Below are 23,008 nucleotides of genomic sequence, written 5' to 3' on the forward strand. Positions count from 1 at the left end.
TATCCAATAAATACCACCATTAAGACATAATAACAAAACTTATTTTATTTTTTAAGAAAACTATTTAAGCATAAATATTCCAACTATAGAAACTTTTTTAAACATTTTTAAAAATATTTGTGCCATTATTTCGTTCTAATTTAACATTTTAAAAACTTTTACCAAATTTGCTTTCCCTTTTTACAAAAATACAAAAGAAAATCATTATTGCAATATTTAATTACTTCATAAAATTTTACAAATACTTTCGAACAGTGTGGTAACTCTACTAATAAAGAAGTTATCTTGCATGAAGCAAAACTATTGAAAATATTTACTATAAAACTAAGGGGTTAATAGGAAAACAAATGTTATACTATATTTAGCCACAAGTTCTTGCTTTAAAACATAAAATTTTAACACACGCAACAAAATGGAGCTGAGTTCGTTTTCAAAAGTCAGCAACAAATAATTATAGATATTTAAAAAATGTATGGTTCCATCGCATTATCGCCGATTCTTAGACATCCGACCGAGTTTCACCACTAATTTATGCCAACTTTAATTCGAGCTTAACGTCCATGGTCGGTCTTATTGCGCCTGATCAACACTCAGAGTTGCAAGTTTGAAACCCTTTTTTTTCATAACTAAAATTATAAAGACAATGTTTCTTATTTATTATGACTACAATACTCAATCCAAATATCGACTTTGACATCACAATTCCTCTATCTGCTTTACTCTTAGCATTTTCTAGCGAAATCTATGTAAATGTAGTTATTTATTTATAATACATGAAGTATATTAAGTTTCATTATCCAATCTATAGTTCGTATAATAACCCTAAGAGTTCAAAAATTTAAAATAAACCTGTCTCTCGACCTGTTCAAAGTCTTAAACTAAAATCGATTTTAATTTTTTGAAACCGCCCGATCTCATTTCGAACAGCGTTTAGGCAGTATCTTAATAACCCGCAACCAACAAATATAACAGACTACGCCCTTAAAAATGTGAGATCTAACTTCATCGTGCCAAAGACAACAACAGACGATGTAGACTCACTTATACTAAATGATTTTTTCTATCAATACCGCCAATCTATTGCATTTACTCGTAATACCGCCGCACGTTCGTTCGAACACTCGCTAAGTGTTTAAAAAACGTTTTGAATCATCTTGTGACCGAAACTGGTTTTTCTACTTTTTTGTAATTACAATCATACGTATTTCGAATGAGATTATAACTTATTTTTGCTATAAAGCTAATTTATTTTAACAAATTCAGTTAACCAGTTTTGATTTTGTGTTCTTGCTTTTGCGTAGTACTACGAACTAAGAAAATAATGTCGATATTGGACGAATATGATAACAAACCGATGAGACTTTTAAATATTTGAAACTACAGTTTCAACTCCGCAATTTAACACTTTCTCCCCGGCTATTAACACAACCATTTAGCATAAACCACTTAAACTTTCACTCTACAGGCAATTTACGCGAACCTTGGCGTCAACAGCGCAGTCTCAACGAGCGCGACCTCCTAAGTGTGACGAACTCTTATGGCGCTAACGACTATCGCTTGACTACTACAAATCGTCTGTACTCGTCAGCCGATCGCGATCGCTACGATTTGCATCGCGAACGACTCGAACGCTATCCACTAACGCGCACCGCACGACTGGATGTGCAACAGCAGAACGTCTACAATCGCACTAATCACGATCGACAATTGGTGAACGTCAACAGTGGTGCATATACGGCGCGACGTGCGCCAACTTTAACCACGGCTACGGCAACTACAGGTGGCGGTGGTAGCAGTAGCAGCAGCAGTGCCGGCAGCTACCACCACCAGAAACACTCTCAACCACAACAGCAACAGCTCTCACAACATCACCATTCAAATCCACAAATTGTAATCGATGATAAACCACTGCCAACCAGCGCTTATGATCGCTACGGCATCACAGTTGGTGGTAGTTCACGCGGTGAAGAGGGTAGTGCGCGACGCCTTGGCGCTGCGGCAACACGTAGTCTCGGGCGCGATCGTACGCTAATGGCGGATCCCTATTGGGATGAGACCGTTATGTTGACAAATGCGGCACAGGATTCGCGACGTTATACGGAGCGTAGAATAAAGAAAACGGTACGCTTTGATGGGCATGCTGAGCCGCTGATGAGCACCGGTACAACAAAATCCGGTACATTACCGCCAGTAAAACAAATTCTACCATCAACGGCTGTGGACGTAGGCGCCGCCACTATACTGACCAGCGCTAAATTGGGCGCAAACGCAAACACTGCCAATACGATTAGCATTTCGGATGCGGCTGCCGATTGGGCACGTTGGGACGCTGAACGTCAAGGTAGTCAGGATTCGGCAACTAAGGATTCAGGCATCGATACGTGCAGTACGTTCACGAGTAGCGAAGACTCAAATCGTGGCGATGGGCCAAAGGTAGAATTACTGCTCTGTGTATAAATTATTGTCGCCTAATTTGCCAAGGACTCATGAAAGTACCTCTCTGTTTGCTCAAAATACCCACCAATACTCCAAAATTATCTGTTATTTGAAACGTTATCTGTTCATTGTATTTGTCCTTAATGTGTCTCTATAAGCAGTGGCGCATTTATATTATTTTGAAGCTTTTGGATCTGAAGATCCTCTAATTATTCAGATCTACTGCGAAATATATACCTGGTTGTCTTCTCCACTGAAAAATCCATTTAATGTGTTCTTATTTCACAACTTCTTGTTTTGTGTTTAAATGAAAGGAAAACCATAAAATTTTCGGTTATTATGTACTTACATAAATACATTTATACTTGTACATAAATATATTACACAACTGCATGTTAATTTGCATTGTTTGTAGTCGAAATATGTGTGCATACTAAGTCTATTCTGCTTCTTTCACCGCGCTGATATTGCCTAGGCTGCTTATTTTTATTTTTATTAATATAAAATATTATTAATAAACTATGGCACAATTTAATCAGAAATATTCACACATATATTTCAAATTTATTACTAGAAGCGTATATATATAGAAAATATGGATATATGTATGTACAATATATATAAAAAACTATTATAAAAACAAAAACAAAGTACCATATGCATCTCAAACAACGACGTAATTTAGTCAATTAGTAAATTTTTCCAAAAAGTATCAGTGTGAGCAATTGGCTAATTAACTAAGTTAAGGGCCCCCTCCAAGGCACTTTTAGCATTTTATTTAATAATAAAATGAGTAATAAAGCAAAGTCGTGAAAGTCAATAATTTTCCTGTTAAATTTTATCAAGATGCTGATTGAGCTCTATTTAAAAGTTAATTAGACGTTTAATTGATAATTTCAATGTAAAATCCTGCAATATCCGCCATCTGTCATTTCATGCTGTTGATCTGAGAAATATTTGTTAACGATTAAGCTCTTGAATACCCAAATGGCAGGAACTGCATATTTATAGGTTGAAACAAGCCTTAAATTGAATTAAATCTTCTGAATATCCCAAGACTTTATGTTCAAATCTAGACGTATTTCCATTTATAGTTTCTAAACGGTAGAATAAATACCACGGTAGCAGTTAAATGGCTCTAATCTCGCCTCAAGTTCCAGTCAAGCGTTCGATATGTGTCAAACGTCTACTTCTGTTAATTTTTTTCTGTTATCTTGTTTCTATAACCGCAACAGGTTATATTAAGTTTGCCACGATGTTTGAAACACACAGAAGGATACGTCTGAGACCCAATAGAGTGTGTATAGAAATGGTTCAGATCAGATCGCCATAGCATATAGCTGCAATGCAAACTTTTTCCATAATTTGTGACAGAATGGATATTTGATATTGTCGTATATAGCAAATTTACCTGCCTTACATTACACAATGATAATTTGATGAATTTTCATTAGCTCTATTTGTATTTTATATCTATATTTACGCTTTATATTTATCTCTCTCACTCTCTTTTTCTCTCGCTTTATCAACAAAATATTGTATTATAAATAATCATCAATTAGCTAATTGCATATAATTATGCATAGGAAAGTTTCACAATTAACTAATTTTATACTATTAAGCAAAGCTAAAATTTTCTAATTGACTAAATTTTTTTGCCAATCAGACGATTTATCGAATCGTGCACTATGTTGCTTTCATTTACCAAATTTTACGGTTGAGTGCTAATAAACTAACAATAATTGAGTATATTAACATATTATCATTTACATGCTAGCAAACACAATATTGAACCCACAATAAGCTGGAAAAAAATATCACGAAATGTACTTATAGTAAATATAAATATCAAAGTTTTTGTAATTTGTGCACAGATACATATATTTACGCTATATATATGTGCATACATATATATATGTATTTTTAACGGTACAAGTAGTATCATTACTTTATTGTTGCTATGTATATATTTATCTATGTGACTACACCTATTACCTACTGCATAATTAAATATATGTTTTGTAAGTTGAAGTATCGCATGTTATAAATAATATGTCATGCTACATTCAAACTACACATCTTTGGATATTTTTTAGCTACGTACATTTAAGGAAAATTTTGACGCCTGACAATGATTTCAATAAATGTGTATGTGTTCTCATTCATTTGAAAAAAGCAAAATGAAATGAATTTATATTTTTAGGCAAATATTTACTGTATTGAGGAAATGTAAAGAAAAATCTCTCTCTATATTGTAGTGAAAACTCTATGCTTATCATTAATTGTATAAAAATACATTCATGAAACTGTTTATATTTATGTAAAAAAGCATTTATACTGGGAATGTATTGCATATGAATTGAGTAAAATGAGCGTTTAAGTAAATTTTTATTTTTTTTTAAATTCTATTTGTAATATAATTAACCACAACTTGAGCGTATGTACATATATAAAAACAACTACAAATTGAGTGAAGATAGTGAAAAACTACCAAACACCCAACTAGTACTGTAATAACTTTAAGCTTAATGTAAGAGTCAACTTTATTGTTTGGCGCAATTAACTTAAATTCCTTTATGTACTAACAATTTATAGCAACGAATGTTTACAACAATTATTGACAAACTTCTATGCAACAATATTCATAAATTTTTCATTTACCCTGTTCTATGCAACTTCCATCTCCGCCACCTACTCCTATCCACAAAACAAAAACAAACAAAAAATTTAACTAAACTTAAACGATTGGTCCCACCCGTACCATTCCATCAACGCACTCCAACACCACAATCATCATAACTAAATATATATCACCTGTTTAAACGTCCGTCCAATCAACCGAATATCTACGAACATCGTTAACGCTTTTAAAACGAAAAAACGACTTTCTTAAAAATTAAAAAACTACTAGCAACCGGTGAATTGGCAAATATCCACGGATAATACATGCCTAATTGGTCGTATGATATTACGAAAGTACTACGATGGTGAGGATATTCTCGGCTTGAAAGTTATAGGCGGTCAACGGCCGACAACAGCAGCGAACGGGCATAACAAGATAGCCGAATGCGGTGCGTTCATTGAAAAGGTGAAGCGAGGTTCGGTAGCCGATGTTGTAGGACATATACGACCAGGTAAACAATGTAACATACATAGCATACAAGCACTCATAAGCATGCATAGCTTTTCACAGTACATTTTTAACGTACACACGCGGAAGGCAAAAGGGTAGTTCGTTGTTAAAAAAAATTTTTTTTTTTTAACTAGCTAATGTTTCAACCAATTAGGGCTAGAGCCAAGGAAAATTATTTTGTACAAAAAAATAATTGTGGTCATCAGATATAGTAGTCTCGTAGTCTCAACTAATCACAAAAGGATCTTCGCCTTTCAAAAAGTAGTCAACGACGAAACTCCAATCTCAATCTTCACACTGGAAACTCCGAAAATTCCAGCTTCTTAAAAAATGTACTACTCTTTCGTTGTTTCAAAAGGCATCTCCGACTTCTCCGTTCTATCTCAAATTAGGAGTACTTATGGAATCATTGACCATGGTATATCGAGAATAACATTTTTGACATTCTTCACTCAAATGTATTCCAAAAATATTATCCTTGACAGACAACTGATAAGAATGCCAGAAACTTTTTAACTGCACATTTTAGTTTTTATTCGGTTCATCGAAACTTGCAACTTCTAAACTTCCGCAAAAAGATCCTTCAAAATAATTTTCCATAGCAACAAAAGGTTTCGATAGCATCTTTCTTTCTTTGTATTTTCAGTAATTTTTGGTTTCAGCTATTTACAATACAATTGTAAAATTTGTCAAAAATCTGCCAAACAGAACTTTAATTAATAGGGTATTCGAACACTCTCTTATAAGACGAGTTTAACTCGTTAACTTTGTTGTGCGCTCAAAGTTGTCAAGCTTAGAAATAGCGGATCGAAGACAGCCTATATGCTATTCATTCACACTTGCACGCATTTGTATTTTACAACCACATCTTTCTATCTCACTTCCTCGCCCTGTCTCTATCTCTCTCTCATCACATTTGTTTCATTTGCATCAGGCGACGAAATCATCGAATGGAACGGTCGAGCGCTGCGCAATAAGCATGCGGACGAGGTTTATCAGATAATTGACGAAAGTCGCTTGGACGCGCAGGTCGAATTGGTCGTTTCGCGACCTCTACCCGCCAACGCCGCTGAAAGCAATGCAATACGTAAAGGAGGCGATCAGCAACAACAGGGCGTGTCATTGCATAATCAATGTCTCGCTAGCACCATTGCCAGCAGTGCTGTGGTCAGCAGCGGTGGACGTTATTACACACGAAAAGGTACACAGCACAAATTAAAAAAAGAAAGTAAAAGTTAGAATTATGTAGATAATTTATAAGTACCACTGTTTTGTCATTAAAAGTTATGGTTTGCTTTCCACTTAGAGCAGAGTTATACTCATACATATAAATAAAAACCAATCATATGAGTTGTCACACATCTCACATTCACTTAACACACTAAACACCCCAAGAAATCTGGTATTTGAGCGTGTTTGCAGCTTAAGCAGATTGATATGTATGTGAGGTGTTAGTTTATCAATACCTACTTCCACGCCACCTCAAACAATTGCTTTGCACTAGACTATATGCTTTATTATATATGCCTTTAAATCCAATAATATCACTTTATTTCGCCATTCTCTTCAAACAGCGCCCGCTGCCGCTGCTGGAATCGAACATCATCGCGACAAGCCGAGCGTACTAATCACATCGCCCGGTTCGCCCGGTTCGCCCGATTTACACGCCACTAGCGGCGGTGCGCATACATTGCGGCAGACGAATGTACAACAACGTGGCTGCAGCGGCGACGCCGGTACGTATCAGCAGCACTCAACGCATCCACAACCGAAGCAAGAATCGCAAAATCAACAACAACTACAACAACGGCACGGCGCGAACGTCGCGAACACAGGCAGTGCAACAGCAGTCGGTACTCAAGTTACAACGACGACGGCGGGCCACCATCATCATTACCACCAGCCACCACCGTCATCGCACACGCATCCACATGCCGCCGCCCACCACTTACCCACTGTGGGTGTGGCGCATGTGCTGTCCATGGCCGTCGAGGGCCGCTTGCAGATGAAACTCGGCTACGATCAGAATACCCTGCAGCTGATAGTTACTATCGTCTGTGCGACGAGCCTCACGCTGCGTCAAAGCGGTGCCGCTCGCAATCCTTATGCAAAAGTGAGTGTAAAACTGCAGCGAATAAGACGGAAAGCGCGAATAGCAAGCACAAAAAAATTTCTTTATATAATATATAATCCACGTTAAATCGCAAGCGCTTAATCGTATGTTAATTTTCCCTATCGCACAACTAGGTGTTCCTTCTACCCGACCGGGGTACAAAATCGAAAAGACGTACCAAAACTTTAGCGACAACATGCGAACCGCGCTGGGGCCAAACCTTCGTTTATACAGGCTTAAGGCGTTCCGATCTCACCGGTCGCTTACTCGAAGTAATTAAACGCTGTTGCAATTAGAATTTCATTTTATTTATGGAAATTGTTATTTTGTTTTTTAATTTCATTTTAATTTAACGGTGCTCTTTCGATTGCCGCTTGTATTAGGTAACGCTGTGGGATTATGTGCGCTATGGAGCCAATGACTTTATCGGTGAAGTAGTCATTGATTTGGCGCATCACGTGCTCGATGACGAAGCGGAATGGTATCAGCTGCAGCCCCATCAGGACACTTCGTATCTCGTATGTCTGAATTTATACCGTTCGTTTTTTTACAGTCCTTATATACTCGTTTAAACTAGTGACCAATGTTAGCATTGTCCAGTGTCAATGTTGACAACTGTGTATGCCAAACAGTATTTAAAGAGTAACAGTATACTAAAAACATTGTACACCGCAGGAATATGCTTAAGTATTTTAGAATCTACGCATTGATATTATATACATATACTTAATTTTGTTAGATGTACACTTTTAACTGTATAACAAAAAAGTTTTTTGACGATAGTAATTTCTCCGTTGATAGTAATCGGCATAGTCTCGGAAAACTAACGAAACTTTTATCTTTCTAGGCAAATATCACGAAAAGTGAAGGGACTGCAGGCAATCTCTTTTACGCGATTTTCTCTAAATCCTTAATTGCACTTTTCATAGTTGAAACAAAGCTATTTCCCGTGTAACGTTATGAGTGACTTGTTAAAACCAATACTAAAAAACTCAAGATTTTCTCGAGCTCAAATTTGTTCTCAATACCATACAAATATTGTTCAGACTTCGCCCTGACATGCAAAATGTGAAGGTAGCCAAAAAGCTTCCACAAGACACCAAGTCTCTCTTCTAAGACCTCTATGACTACAATGCTGGCTCAAGCGCAATCATTAGCAATAAAGTAACAATAACTTGTACAGATATTTTTCTATTTTTTTAAAAAACATTTTCTATTTTACGTTCACTCTTTCAAGAAATTCAAACATGTTTGATTAGGCGTTTTACCACACCGATGATCTGAACATGTTTGCAACAAAAATTAAATCTGATTCTTACCAAATATATATCTTAGTTATGAGCTCCCTCTCGATCAACAATAAAACCTGAATCAAAATATATATTTTAGTTATGAAGTTTCCTTTCGATTAATGCCTGTCATGATACTGCTTCAGATTTAATTTCTCTACTATAATCAATCATCACCAAAACAAAAACGGACTTCATAGAAAATGCAATATGTGACTGGCCGCTTCTATTCTGCTGACCCATATTTCGTCTAACGCCTAAAGAAAACGCCTCCAAAGCTGATTCTGTATGAGATTTTTTCATTGCTATTAAGTGCCAAAGAGATTGAAACAAGAGAGAGTGGCAGAGAAAAAGCAAGACAATCAGAGCTGCTTCAGACTTATATTGTTTCCTTTCAACCCTCTACTAAGTAAGCGCATTTACTCTAATTGAATTTGTGTGTGCTTAAAAATGACTTCGATTTCTGCTTGATATCGTTTTAATAAAATAATAAAGACTGTGTCCTTGCGGGCATTAGGGTAAATAAAACGCTTAGTTTAGCTGGTTTTGTTGGAGAAAATTTCATAAACTAAAAATATAAATTTTTAATATAAATATTTTCCAAAAACTAAAAGTAACTTCATATTAAAAATAATATTAATAGTCGTGACATATAAGCCACTGCAATAAATGATAAATGATCTCGTATCGAAAATGTCACGCATACTTCAGCATTTCATATCACATTGAGCGCATTAAAATTAAACCACACGTACCCAAAACTTTATTCACGCCCAACACCCTGTTCTATTGGTATGTGTGCGTGTATATGCAAATACATGTGCAGTTGTATAAAAATAACAAAATAAACAACAAAAAATAAGAAACGCATGTATTCGTATATACATATAAGTATATGTGAAGCACCTTCCATTTTATGTGTGTCGACTAAACACCGCCCTCTCCATTTCCTATCCCATCATAGTTGCATCACGACGACCACAGTGAAGCGGACATTATGATTTTGACACCGACAGATCATTTATCACCACCCAGCACAATGTCACGTCTTAGCGACTCCGATGCGACGTCTGAATGTGACATCGATGGACTGACGCCGGGGCGTGATGGCGCAAGCATATCTTCATTGGGCAGCTCATCAAGTCCACCACCAGAGGTAACACACACAATGAAAACCATCCAACAACGCATTATAAAGAACTACATAAATCGAATTATGTTAAATATAATTCAAATATTTCTGCTAAATTATATGAGCAATATTAGGAGAGTTAGACTAATGTAACAACAAACACGTATGCATTTGACATATACATGTACACACTTTTCTCCAAAATATTCTTGGAAGGAAAATATCTTACAAATACACATTACATAATTTACTATTGCGAAAAAACACTTAGAATACAATAAAAAGCTTTTACAAAAGCACATAAGTAAAATTCCAATAAAATGTACAAAAACAATTACATACATATATACACACCATCATAAAGTCATTTACATTTTAACACATAAGTCCACAACAACATAATATTTGCCTTCGAAATCGCGAGTACACTTCTCAAAATATATACATACATTGTTGAACAGGGAAAGCTTCACCAATATGGTGAAAGCTCTGAAAAATCCGCTATTGCTAGTCGACCAAATGTGAACTCATTTCTGATCTTGTCCAATATTACAAATAAAAGCTTTATAGAATACGAAATGCGCTTAATAAATTAAGTTAGAAAGCTTTGATTAAAACATTATTTGTAACTTGGTCATTTGTATGAAGCTGTAGTTCAAATAGCTTGAGTTTAAGTGGTACAGAATTAATAGTCGAACTCGCAATGAGAAATTTTAATTAATCTTCAAATATTTCGAGTTGCTAGCTTAATTTTCTGAATATTGTCTGTTCCCTTTGTATATTTGTTCTGGTTTCTTTAGTATTCCCGTTTTTTGTACGATGAAATAAATTAGAAACAACTAACATATATATAACTATTAATATTTACGTCGTAATGCCATAACACCTCTTAAGATTTAAGTAAGCCTTCAAGAAAAAATACGTTGTTTTGTGCTTTTACTAATTGAATACAGAAAAAGCTCTTTAACTCTCTTTTTGTAAAAAATCTTTCACTTCATTATACAAGTATTACAGCTAAATTTTATACGACAACTTACTTATGCTCTCTCAACGCATACATTCAAAATGTATGCGGGTGCACTCATACTCCTGCTCCTCTCCTGCATATAACCACATCTCCTCAATTAAATATTGAGCTTCAAATAAATGAATCTGATCTTAACTTTTATTTAACAGTGTATGTACACAAAATTATGGTTTTAAGCCTTGGAGTCGACAATAATACAATGAATAAGGCGCAGATATCTATTAAATTCTGAGCATAATGTAAGTTGAAGTTTTTCGAATTTCACCACCTTCTAGAAACTTCAACTGTACATTAAAATTCGTACTTATCGCTGATTTTCGAAAATCTCCTACAACACACATTATTTCATTCACTAATCAAACATTTCTAAGCGCATTGAGACTAATATTAGGTCATTCTCATTCAATTCGAAAAAATATTTAAAATTACGATTCTCTGTAATCGCTTTCGCAATGCATAAATATTATTAAAGTATTTTCATAGGAAATATATATATTCATATATAACAGATATTTTATAGAACCTTCGTATTATTACATTTTTTTCTGATTGGTGTTGTGTAAAGAATTTTCTCTCAAAGCCAGGCTTTCTACAAATGTTTGCATTAGCTTTTCTACTGCCTTTATGCTCGTCCACAGACATACGATCGCACGAACTCTCCATTCTTTAATGACTGCCGATGTTTTCTCACACATATACACAGCAAAACACATGCGCTCTTGTAAATGCAACTCTGTAGCTCTTTCTCTCTCTCTCACACACACTTTTAACTATGCGCTTGTATTTTAAAAGAAAGTGTGCTCTTTTTGAACCAGAATTTTCAGATTCAAACTTTAGCGTGTACTTTTGTGGATATTGTGTAGTATTTTGGATTGTTTGACAACTACAACAAAAACAACTTTAAGCGTAATTCATGTGTGATTTTATGAAACGTACTATTATAAGCGAAAGCTCTATATGCATATATTATATATACAACTATTACTGTAAAAATACAGAAATTACATTTGTGTTGAAAAAACTGATTTATGTAAATTTATAATAAATATTTTAGAATGTTATATGTAAAATATTTTAGCAATTAATTTAATTTAAGCAATAATTAAGAAATGTCAAAAGCATTACTTGAGTAATGAGAACACATGCACAAAAATATTTAGAATCAAGCATTTGATTAAAAAAAATTAAAAAAAAAAAAAATGTTTTCGTCAGCTCAAAAAAGTTTAAGAAATAATTATCGAGGCAAAAATTACTAAGACCGAATTTGTGTCTGTGTTTTAAGTAATTTTTAATACACCTATTTAGTAATTTGTTGCATGCGTTAGTGTATGTTGTGCTAATCGTATCATATTTAGTTTGTATTGCTACTTTCATTGCGCTTATTATCATAAACAACGTATGTTCTAGCTTTATGCCTTAATGTATGCTTTGAAAATGCTCAAAACTGCTCAGCAAAGAGATTTCCAACACAATTTTTCGTTACACCATTTATGCAAATAGCTTATATGATAGATACCATTGCCACGATCACCCGTATTCCCCACATTTCACCATATCACCTGCCAAACACATATTATATAATAAAATATTATACTTGTTAATGTTTTTTAACTTAAGCATATCTAGCTGTAAGTATTCCACCGCAACACCTTTATCACATCCATACATTTGTATGTACACAACTATATTACTATAGTTAAACACAACCGCTCCATGTGTGCGTCAATCCTACTCTTAACAACACTTAAAAACCAAACAGCTGGAAAAAGTCATTCTAGTTATGCTACCCCATTCCTTTCAAACATTTCATTAAAATTTGAAAATGTTACCCATTTTTGTAAATAATTACCCGAAAATAGTTTTCTCCTGTAGCATAGTTTATGTACACAACTTTATTGTTATATTATAGTTCTCTCATTCACTTATATTGTTTATGTTTTTTCTCTTCTCTCTTTCATACTCTTTTAATGACATTCAAATTAATTACGCTCACCTATAACCTAAAAATTTTGACAAATTAAATAATTGTCCAATATTGCAACGTTTTAAAATTCCCAACCTATGCTGCACCAAAACTCAACCGCCTTCATTTCAAAAATATTTTGGCTTATATATATATACGGCTTCGCCAATTGAAATTTTATTTAAAAAAATTGGGCTGCAAACCACAAAAAATTTCGAAATTCACCACTATTGCAGATTGATTTGAATGAGCGTCGTTCAAGACGCGATATGTCGCCGCAAGGTCGCAAGCGTGTAGCTGGTATGGTATCACGTGATTATCGTACGGTATCTGGCATTGGACAAAGTTACCATAATCAGGTTTGAAAGCAATTACAAATACATATGTAGGTATATACATACATATATACATGTATGTAGATGGAATATTACTTGTGAGAGCCATTAAAACCTTACGGACCACAGCTTAAAAACAGCTGAATAAAAATGTTAGGAGTTTCGTCGCAATATAAAGAAGATTTATAGTAATATTAGAAAACGTTAACATACATTTCAAAAATAAATTGCGAGCTTAAATATATTGGAAAATTTTACACAATACTGAGATCTTTAAATATATTGCAGCAACTAACGGGTCTTGTTAATTTTCAAATAGATTTGCGTAACTTAATTTCAGAAGTCTGACCGTAAAACACCGCGTAATGATTTCTAGTACTTATATATAGCATTAAAGTAAGGTTAGGCGACTTACGTATAAAAAATAGGATAGTCAAGGAGAAACAAAATATTAGGTAGGTGGGTAGAATGGTTGTCTGATAACGCACCTAAATCTTTAAGATAACTATTGTGAAACCACCGTGATAATTATCCTTACACTCTATTTTACTATCCCGAGCTTCTGATGAAGTTCAACAGTACTAAATTGGTGCAACCTCCGAAACATCGTCAAGAAATCCTCGACCAATAGCCGCGTATCTTTTCCCATACAAAGCTTTACATTCGCATAGCAGATGTTTTATAGTTTCCTCTTCTTCTACCAGATGGTGTTCCTAGTATCCTGGCGTGTCTACCAATTATATCGTTAACTCCTTTTTAACAAATTCCTTTTGATTTTTAATAGTCGGCATGTGCGACACATATTCCATTCATGTCATGTTTGTCTGCTTGTTGAGAAAGTTAGGAATTTATTCCACACAGAAATTCAAGTATATTTAAAAATGTTTGTCGATTAAATATCTACTTGTAGCTAAAGACATATAAACACACTCTTTGCCGGAGTCTAACTGAAAATGGTGCCTTCTCTGGCAAGTTCATCTGCTTCACAGTTACCAAGAATATCTCTATGCCCTCGAACCGTTTGCAGGTTTATCGTGAAATAGGATGTTAGATCAAGTAGGAGATCAAAGCATTATTTCACTAGCTTTGACGAAACTCTAAGAGACTTTAGTGTTAAAATCACATGCCGCATGGATATCTGTATATATAAATATAGTTCTTATTGTGAGCACACACCTTGTCAGAACAAGAAGGCTTTCTTTAATTGCTACAATTTCCGCTTGGAAGACACTGTTGTAGTCTGGTAGACGGAAGGCGATTTTCGTATCTAATTTTGCTGGAAAGACACCACTTCCCACGCAATTGTATAATTTGTACCCATCTAATTCATAAACTACTAAGTTCTTGCTCTACAAACTTCAGCTTTGAATGCCAATAAAATTTACTCAAGATTAGTGTTACCGTAAGAGATAAAATCTGTCATGCCATAAGAACACTAACTATCAAGCAACCAATGATAAACTTAATCTAACTTTTAGTAGGTTCAACCTATAATTAGATAGGAAAACAATGCTCCTAGAAAAGAATTTGAAATATTATAAACTAGGTAGCAAAATGTCACTCTGTTAAACATATATCATCGCTTTCATTAACGGCAAATAGGTGTCACTTTATACATTCCAGCCTGACGCACAATCATTACGCCAACGCCTTAGAAAACTCACATTTGCCGCGTCGCTACAGCCTTTGAACCAAAGCCTACATTTGTATGCCTTTACTAGTAGAGTTTTCATATAGATAAAAATTAAATTTCCATACGCTGTTGTAATATAATTTAACTGTATTTATGCGAATTTTCCAACTACATTTTAGATTTTCTCTTGTTAGTTATTGTATTTATAAGTGTGTAACTATTGATTGCAATTATATACAATTTTTTAAAAGTATTCCACAAAAACAAAATGAACTTTTGCTTGCTTTTGAATATTTTAGAACTTTCACAGCCAAGTATTTAATTTTCAGTTAAAAGAAAATGTTTCGTTATTTAATAAGTGAGTGAAAAAAATTCCCCCCTGTGATGTGCACGAGTGAGGCATTTCGCGTGCGCTACAATATCTAGCTTACCTTAAATATGTTACATCACTTCCATATTTCCATTGCAATAAAATTCTTTTATATATATTTACAAATTTTCGCTACCGCTACGAATTTTGCCAACAGCAGGTGAGCACTGGTTATTTGCGTCGCAATGGCGCCATCACTGGTACCAGTGGCATGAGCCTGAGCCAGCGCAGTCACTCCGCTGCACCGACCGACAGCTATCACGGTGTGACCGGCAGCGGTCACAGTTATTATCGCAGCAGCAGCCCGCGACGCGGTTCACTTTCACCGCCCGACGATCGCTATATAGACTATCCAGTGCTTCCAATACACGCAACAGGTGGCTCAGCATACGGGCATTCACTGTCGGGTGGTGCGAGTTCTTTGAGTGCCACCACTGGTGGTGTTGCCTTGGGTGGCTTAGGAGGCGCAACAATTGGCCCTACTGGTGCAGCGCAACAGGGACGCTTTCAGTCGCGTTCCGCAACTGCTACACCGACGGGTTCGCCCAAAAAGCGGCAGCTACCACAGGTTCGCTCGGAGTAATGCTAATTTTTCTGCCTGTCCTAAGTTTTTTTTTTTACATTTGCATTTTAGGTACCACAAACTTCACGCAGCGCTATGCTACGCGATCGCTTGGGTCAGGAGTTCGATGAACGTCCGGGTGGCGGTCGCTTTGGCCGTCATCGCACGCGTCAAATTCATCATCAGGCTACATACCGTAGCACCGGCATGGGTGGCTGGGAGCGCCACTATACTGGACTCTCCGACAGCGATCTACAATCGATGGAGGCGCGGACACGACCGCGACACTCGTTATCACCCGATAAGGACTTCATGGGAGAATTTGGCGATTCTGATATGGAGTCGGTGGTTAGCGTGACATCGAGCGCCTTCTCTACACAATCGGAACGGCCACGCGGCTCACGTGGACTGAGGTAAGTAGCTGCTTATTGGCCTGCTAGCCGAGCGGCTTTTCCCTTGTATCCCACAAAAAACGCTTTCGTTTTGGGTTGCTGTGTGTTTGTTGTAAACAGCCGGGAAACAAAATTTCTGCACCAAAACCATAACCAAGCCAAAAAATATTAATATGAAATCGTGCCAAATCATAAAAAACTAAAAAAAAAACAAACAAATCAAATCAGTCGAACAATCAGCCGTTACAAATCGAAATTAGTTTTGAATTGGAATCAGACACAATTGTGAAGCAAATCCGTACAAAAATTTTACATCGTTTTATTTACACACCTCAGTTTCATTTTATTTTATTTGGAAAAAGCAAAAGCAAATTAAGTTGTGACGAAATTTGGCTCAAGCAATTACAACCCTGGCAATATTATTATTGATTTTTTTTTTTTTGACACTTAACACTTTTTCTCAATATGGCAAATTTTGCTGGAAAACAAACAAAAATTTGTGTTCTTTTCTTTATTATTTTTACATACCTACATACCTACTCTACTCAACTCAACTCAACTCAACTACTCAACTCAACTAATTCTACTCTACTCAACCCAAAAAATCTACTCTACTTCACTTCAATGACGCCCGCTAATTTTATGTTGAACTGCTTTATATATGCCAACAACAACAAACTACAACTAAAATGTCAACAAAACAACAACAATAACCCCAACCAAATGTTCAATCAATTACACCCAACAAACACAACAACTTTTTCATAATTTCACTACACAAAATGACTGACTGACGTCAACCAACAACAACAAACAACGTACAAAATACGCCACTATGCACCGAAAAACCGTTACATGGCAATATGTTAAACTTTTTTGCATAATTTCTTAACAAAATAATTTACTTTTTAACGCAAACGATACGAAATTAACAACAACAAATACAATCTCATAAAAACCGAATTCCAACAAAAATACAAACAAACAAATCACAATAAACTCCAAATAAACCTGCATTGATCATTTTGCATTCTTGCATGCGCATGCGGATTAAAACAACACACAAAAACAACAAAACTAAAAAATTTAAAAAAAACCCAAAAATACAAAATCCAAACAATTTAAAAAACTACCAACACACACCCGTTCTCAAATGCACACGCGGCTTCATGAACATAACGTAAATTGAAATCGAAATTGCAACCGCTCAAACCCAACCAAACAATCGGTCGTTCACACCATCAAAAGTTTGCCACGCAATTGGCGCACCTTGTATGGCGCCGATCCGATGGCAGGCAATGTCCCCACCACCACGCTTGCCGGTCACCATGCACACGCTCGGGAACGCGGCTTCTTTGAACGCTATCGCGCCAATACGATCGAAGTCGATGATTGTGATTTTTTACCAACCAGCTTAACAGACGCCCCATCACTGTACGGTATGGGGCAGTCACCGCCACACCTCAATACAGCGTCACAACAGATGTTGTTGTTGGAACAGTTAGAGCAGCTGCAACAACTTGCCGAGCTAGCGGCTGCTGATTCGCCGCCAAACACGGCACATTTGGTGGCGGCATCCAATCCACACAATATCCTCAGTACAACCGCAACAAATGCGTCAACACATCACCTATTACCACCACACCGACAATTGCAACCGCAACAACTGCAACAATTACAACAGCTACATGAACCAACACAACTGCCAAGCCAACTTATCATGACCGACAATAGCGGCAATTTAGTAGTGGATCCGTATATGCTTAATGGAAGCATCGAGCCGGGTTTGCTGTTAATGGAGCCAGCGGGCGTAACTGTGATACCGCCTACACCGCCATCCACATTACCGCCGCCGCTGCCGCCGCCAGCGCACACTGTCAGCACACAATTGCAACAGCAGCAACAACAACAGCCATCACTTTCACATCCACAGCTACACCCCCATATATTTCATCCACATCAATACTTACCTCACATACCAGATTCCATACATTTCCCCGAGTTTCTAACTCATGCTGCCGATTTCAGTCCTTTCACCGAAAATATTTTTCCACGTGATAGCTCCTTAGGGTCCAGTAGCCATTATCCATTCTACGATCATTTGCAACGTATCACCACGCCCGTAATGAATCTATTTCGTCATAGTCCAAGCTCTACACTAAGTACACCGACTGCTGCTGCAGTCAATTCGCCGCATCAGCACGCCCATTCCGTATCATCATCGCCCTCATCGTACATTGCCTATGTGCGCGATCATTATGACAATACATGCAGCCACTGCCAAAACGGTAGCCAGCCGGTCGTACTATCGACAAATGCTGCACTCACCACACCCGGCATAGCCATAGGCGCTTGCGACAATCCATTTTGCATTGCTGAATCCCATCCACATCCACAGCATCATCCGGTTGCCTATCCTTATACAGCCGAGCAACTGCTACGTAGACCGTCATTATCCATGTATCAGCCATCATCAGAGCCTTCACTGCCAACTATGGATCCGGCAATATGCGGCGAATGTGTGGATCAGCATTTCGTGAGCGGTCTTACCGCACCACAAATCGACTTGGGCGTTGTGCCCACCTATCACGTACATACACCAACGCCAACGGCGCACAAAAAAGCCAAGTCCTCACTTGCACCGCCTCCTCAACTGCCCACACAATCGGTATTGCGTCTGTCGCGACAATTAAGCGAAGACGCACTTGTAACGGCTGTACCAATTGCCGAATCAAAAGCGCAGCCTACTTCTATATTGAAAAAACCGAAAGTTGGTGTACCAACGGGCACATTAGATCGGCGAAAAATGTTTCATGAGGGTCAATCACGTTCACTAGATTATGATGATTTACACGCGAAGAGTTGGGGCCGTCGTCGCATAAGATACGAAGACGAGATATATAATCCGCCACTGGAAGAGCTATCTCGCCGTTACGGTTCCGAGACAAATATACGACAATCTTATATGGGTGCCAATGTTGACGCAGTCAATCCACTTAGTCACTCACACTTTCTTGTGACTGACGATAAGATCGTTACGATTACCTATGATTCGGATGTGGGTTGGACGCGGCGCGGCGTTGCACCGTCTGTATTTCACGATCCACGACGTCGCTGCGATGGCCGCGAACGTAATCATATGTCTCTAAATTTACAACGCACCAATCAGGAAAAGCTTTACGGAGCAGCACTGCCATACCAAAAGCGACGTCGGAATCTGCCACATCCACCAAGCGCACAAAATGCCCACAATTTCTCACCCGTTGAGGGTTACGACGACGACCCCATGTTAATGGACCCCACCACACATTCGTCTGCTACGCTGCCACCGCATAGTGGCGAACCAACATCTATGAACGGTACAGGCTCCGCCGAACGACCGGGACCAATTGGCGAACATCGCGATCAACGTGATCCACGCGATGAACGTGATCCGCGTGATCTCAGTCGCTCGGTAGGGTCAGGCACATCACCTAGTCAACAACGTCATCATTCATCAATTGTATCGAAACGCAGTAAATCATCGATGGCCACCGGTGGTGGTCATCGTACACGTGTAGAACAGTTACAGCATGAATCGGGCAGTGATCGCAGTAATCTCGTTAGTATCAATGACCAACCCGAATATTTCGAATACGATGATTACGGTGATCCCTATATAGACTCGCACACTAGTCGTAATTATGCAACAACAAATGCAAGTAGTAATAGTTTTGTTAGTAGTGGTGGTAGTGTTAGGCAAAAAGGGAAAGAAGTTTCATACGGCGCGGAACAACAGACGAAATCTAGTAGTGGGAGTGGTAGTGGTGGTGGTGCTTCTTCTACTGCTGCTGCTGGTAATATCGTCGTCGGTGGTAATATTTCTAATAATGCTTCTTCTTCCTCTTTTGCAAATTCCCATCATGGTGTCGCTAACTCCACATCACCTAAACGTGCCTCATTGAAACATACAAATACAACTAACGACGCTAACCTAAACGTAAACGTTGACGGAACAACAACAACAACTACAACTCCCATACAAACAACAACTACATCCACAAACATCACAACCACATCATCGTCGAATACAACAACAACAACAACTGCAATGGCAACAACAAATTCAACCTTAACAACCTCAACAACAAATCCTGCTGCCGCAACAACAACAACAATGAATACTGGTGATACAACAACAACCTCTGGCGATGTCGCTGACACGGATGATGCCGATGCGCCACTTGACGTCATCGATTGGGATGCCATCGACGCTATGCTGGACGATGACTTCAGTGAATATGACAAAGACAAAAACGGTGGTGGTGAGGAGAAGAAGGACGATGCCAACTTTAGTCAGAGTGTTGATGAGAAAGTTGGTAAGCTAATATGTATGTCTATGTGTATGTACTTTCATGAATGTCGTGTAGATGTAAACATTTGTATGTGCGTATTTAGTATTTATGGTAGTATGTGTTTTGACTTATATTCAACTTGAAATATTACTTTTTTATATTGTAAATTAAACACAAAGCTGTTAGCTATCAATGTTTATGGCGGTCTTAAATCTTCTTATTCTTGACTGTCGGGTCCATAATATCGCACCAGAAGTCAGAAGTATGCTCCGAAATTTGGCCCCAAAGTTAGGCTATCTCCATTTTCCCGTTGCCTTTCCACTTTCTACGTGACGTAGCTGATTATTTGCTGTCAACGTAACTGAGACGAAACCTGATTTTTATCCGGTCAGTTCTAAATCGAGTAAATTTTGAGTTTGTGAATCTCTGGCCCAATTATGACAAGAATTATTGGCTCCTTACTTAGGATAGGTGAAGTTGTAAAAAATTTCAAAGATCTTCATAAATAGATTATATATTCATCGACTCTTTCTACAGAGTCATCAGAGAGTCATCTTAAAATGATTCCCAATTACAACGCTGTCTCTCTAAACTAGAGTATTCAGGTAGAGACATCTTAGATCTTATTCCTTAAAACCGAAAAATTTCAAAAATGTTTTTAAAAACGCTGCCAATATAAAGACCAATGTTTTCAAGGGCCAAAATTTGCAATGCATTTAGTTTCAATATTTTTTTATCGTAGTTGTTTTCTCGATGTTTTCGATATTTTCTTTTTCCAGTATTAATTATTTGTAAACTAACTAATCATATGATTATTTCATCAGATGGCAGCTTATCTGATACAGCAACAGATCGCAAAAAGGGCGGCGTAGAGCAAGAGCGCTCCCCCAAAGGCGGCAGCGGTATGGGTAAAAAATCCAACTCCACCTCGCAATTATCGGCTACAGGTAAGAGCACGCCCAGTTTATCTACCATTAGACGCTTATATAAATTTCAAAGATTTTTCTCAGCAATTTAGTAACAAATCATAGAACATTCATACTAACCATTTTGTAAAGTTCGAAGAAGTTATTCATGCAAATTTTATATAGTGCGATATTTTCAGTAATAGCAAGCAAACTAAAAAGCATTTGAAAAAATATACATACATCTTTATGAACACGATACCATTAGTTGGTACTTTTGGTTTGATATTTCCATTTTCACTTTTATAGTATTGTATTCGAATAAATTTTTTTTATTTTTTTCTTATTTGGCAAGACTTCTTCTGTTTTCAATATACCATACATACATACATATATCAAATTATATACACGCTTGTACGTGTCAAAGTATAAATACTGCGTAATTTATAGTCACATTTAAAGGAATGGAATTGAAAACAGGACATTGGCATAAAAGCTAGTTGACTTTCTAGTAAAGTCCAAATCATCCAACATTTTTAGAACAAGAAAAACAAAATTAATTAAAGCAAAAAATTATGCAATTATCAATTATCAATGTACATACCATATATAAAGGTCGTAAAAGACGTATGGGCTTTGGAAAGAAGGGTAAGAACTCATTTACGGTGCACCGCAGTGAAGAAGTTCTGCCAGGTGAGATACGTGGGGCACTGTCGCGCGGTTCGTCGTCTGAAGCCGATGGCGGTGAGGCATTAGCTGATGGCGGAGCCGGCACTGGTGGGGACAGGTTCGCAAAATTCTATTGCTATTTTCGTTCTTATCTCTGTCTCTCTCTTTCACACACTTTAACTATATATTTGTTTCTATTTCAATTTATTCGAGCCTTATAATTTATTAACAAATTTTGATTCGAATTTAATTTCAATACTTATGTTTTTATGACAATTTTTTTTAAATAAAAAATATACTTTAAAGTAAATACGAAAGTGCTCACGTAAAGATGATAAACATTACTATTTGGTTAAAAAAAAGTGATTAAGGTTATATTATATATATGAAGTGGACTCACAAGATGTTGTTTAACTAAAAATAGCAAATGACGAAACGAAAAAACCTTACTTTATTATTTTTGTTAAGAAAAAAAAAACGGAAAAAAACCCCCTGTAACTTTCGCTCTTTCTATACGCAAATCTAATATTAAGACACCTTGTGAGTTCGCCATTAAAAATTAAGCTTTAATCCCTCTATATTCCACAAACAATATTGAACTAAGCTTTAACTCCCGAAAGCTTGATTTTATCGAAAAGTATTGGAGCCGCAATAAGTTCACATTAAACCACACTTCTACTGTAAATAAACAACAATACATGTATGTATGTCTCAA

At 36.9% G+C, this 23,008-nt stretch overlaps 1 protein-coding gene across 1 annotated transcript in view; it reads left to right on the forward strand.

The window, feature by feature from the left end:
* Nucleotides 1-23,008, forward strand: part of Rim (Rab3 interacting molecule) — an 82,868-nt gene that overhangs the window by 36,888 nt on the left and 22,972 nt on the right. Inside the window, exons 6-17 of the mRNA XM_070109991.1 lie at nucleotides 1,466-2,433; nucleotides 5,348-5,570; nucleotides 6,504-6,770; nucleotides 7,144-7,682; nucleotides 7,817-7,954; nucleotides 8,066-8,200; nucleotides 9,936-10,127; nucleotides 13,330-13,452; nucleotides 15,589-15,999; nucleotides 16,066-16,406; nucleotides 17,634-20,743; nucleotides 21,544-21,666. Of these exons, the coding sequence (XP_069966092.1) occupies nucleotides 1,466-2,433; nucleotides 5,348-5,570; nucleotides 6,504-6,770; nucleotides 7,144-7,682; nucleotides 7,817-7,954; nucleotides 8,066-8,200; nucleotides 9,936-10,127; nucleotides 13,330-13,452; nucleotides 15,589-15,999; nucleotides 16,066-16,406; nucleotides 17,634-20,743; nucleotides 21,544-21,666 (6,570 nt within the window). The remainder of the gene's footprint in view (nucleotides 1-1,465; nucleotides 2,434-5,347; nucleotides 5,571-6,503; nucleotides 6,771-7,143; nucleotides 7,683-7,816; nucleotides 7,955-8,065; nucleotides 8,201-9,935; nucleotides 10,128-13,329; nucleotides 13,453-15,588; nucleotides 16,000-16,065; nucleotides 16,407-17,633; nucleotides 20,744-21,543; nucleotides 21,667-23,008) is intronic.

The sequence above is a fragment of the Bactrocera oleae genome, chromosome 2 (assembly GCF_042242935.1).
Source record: "Bactrocera oleae isolate idBacOlea1 chromosome 2, idBacOlea1, whole genome shotgun sequence".
NCBI classification, from domain to species: Eukaryota; Metazoa; Arthropoda; class Insecta; order Diptera; family Tephritidae; genus Bactrocera; species Bactrocera oleae.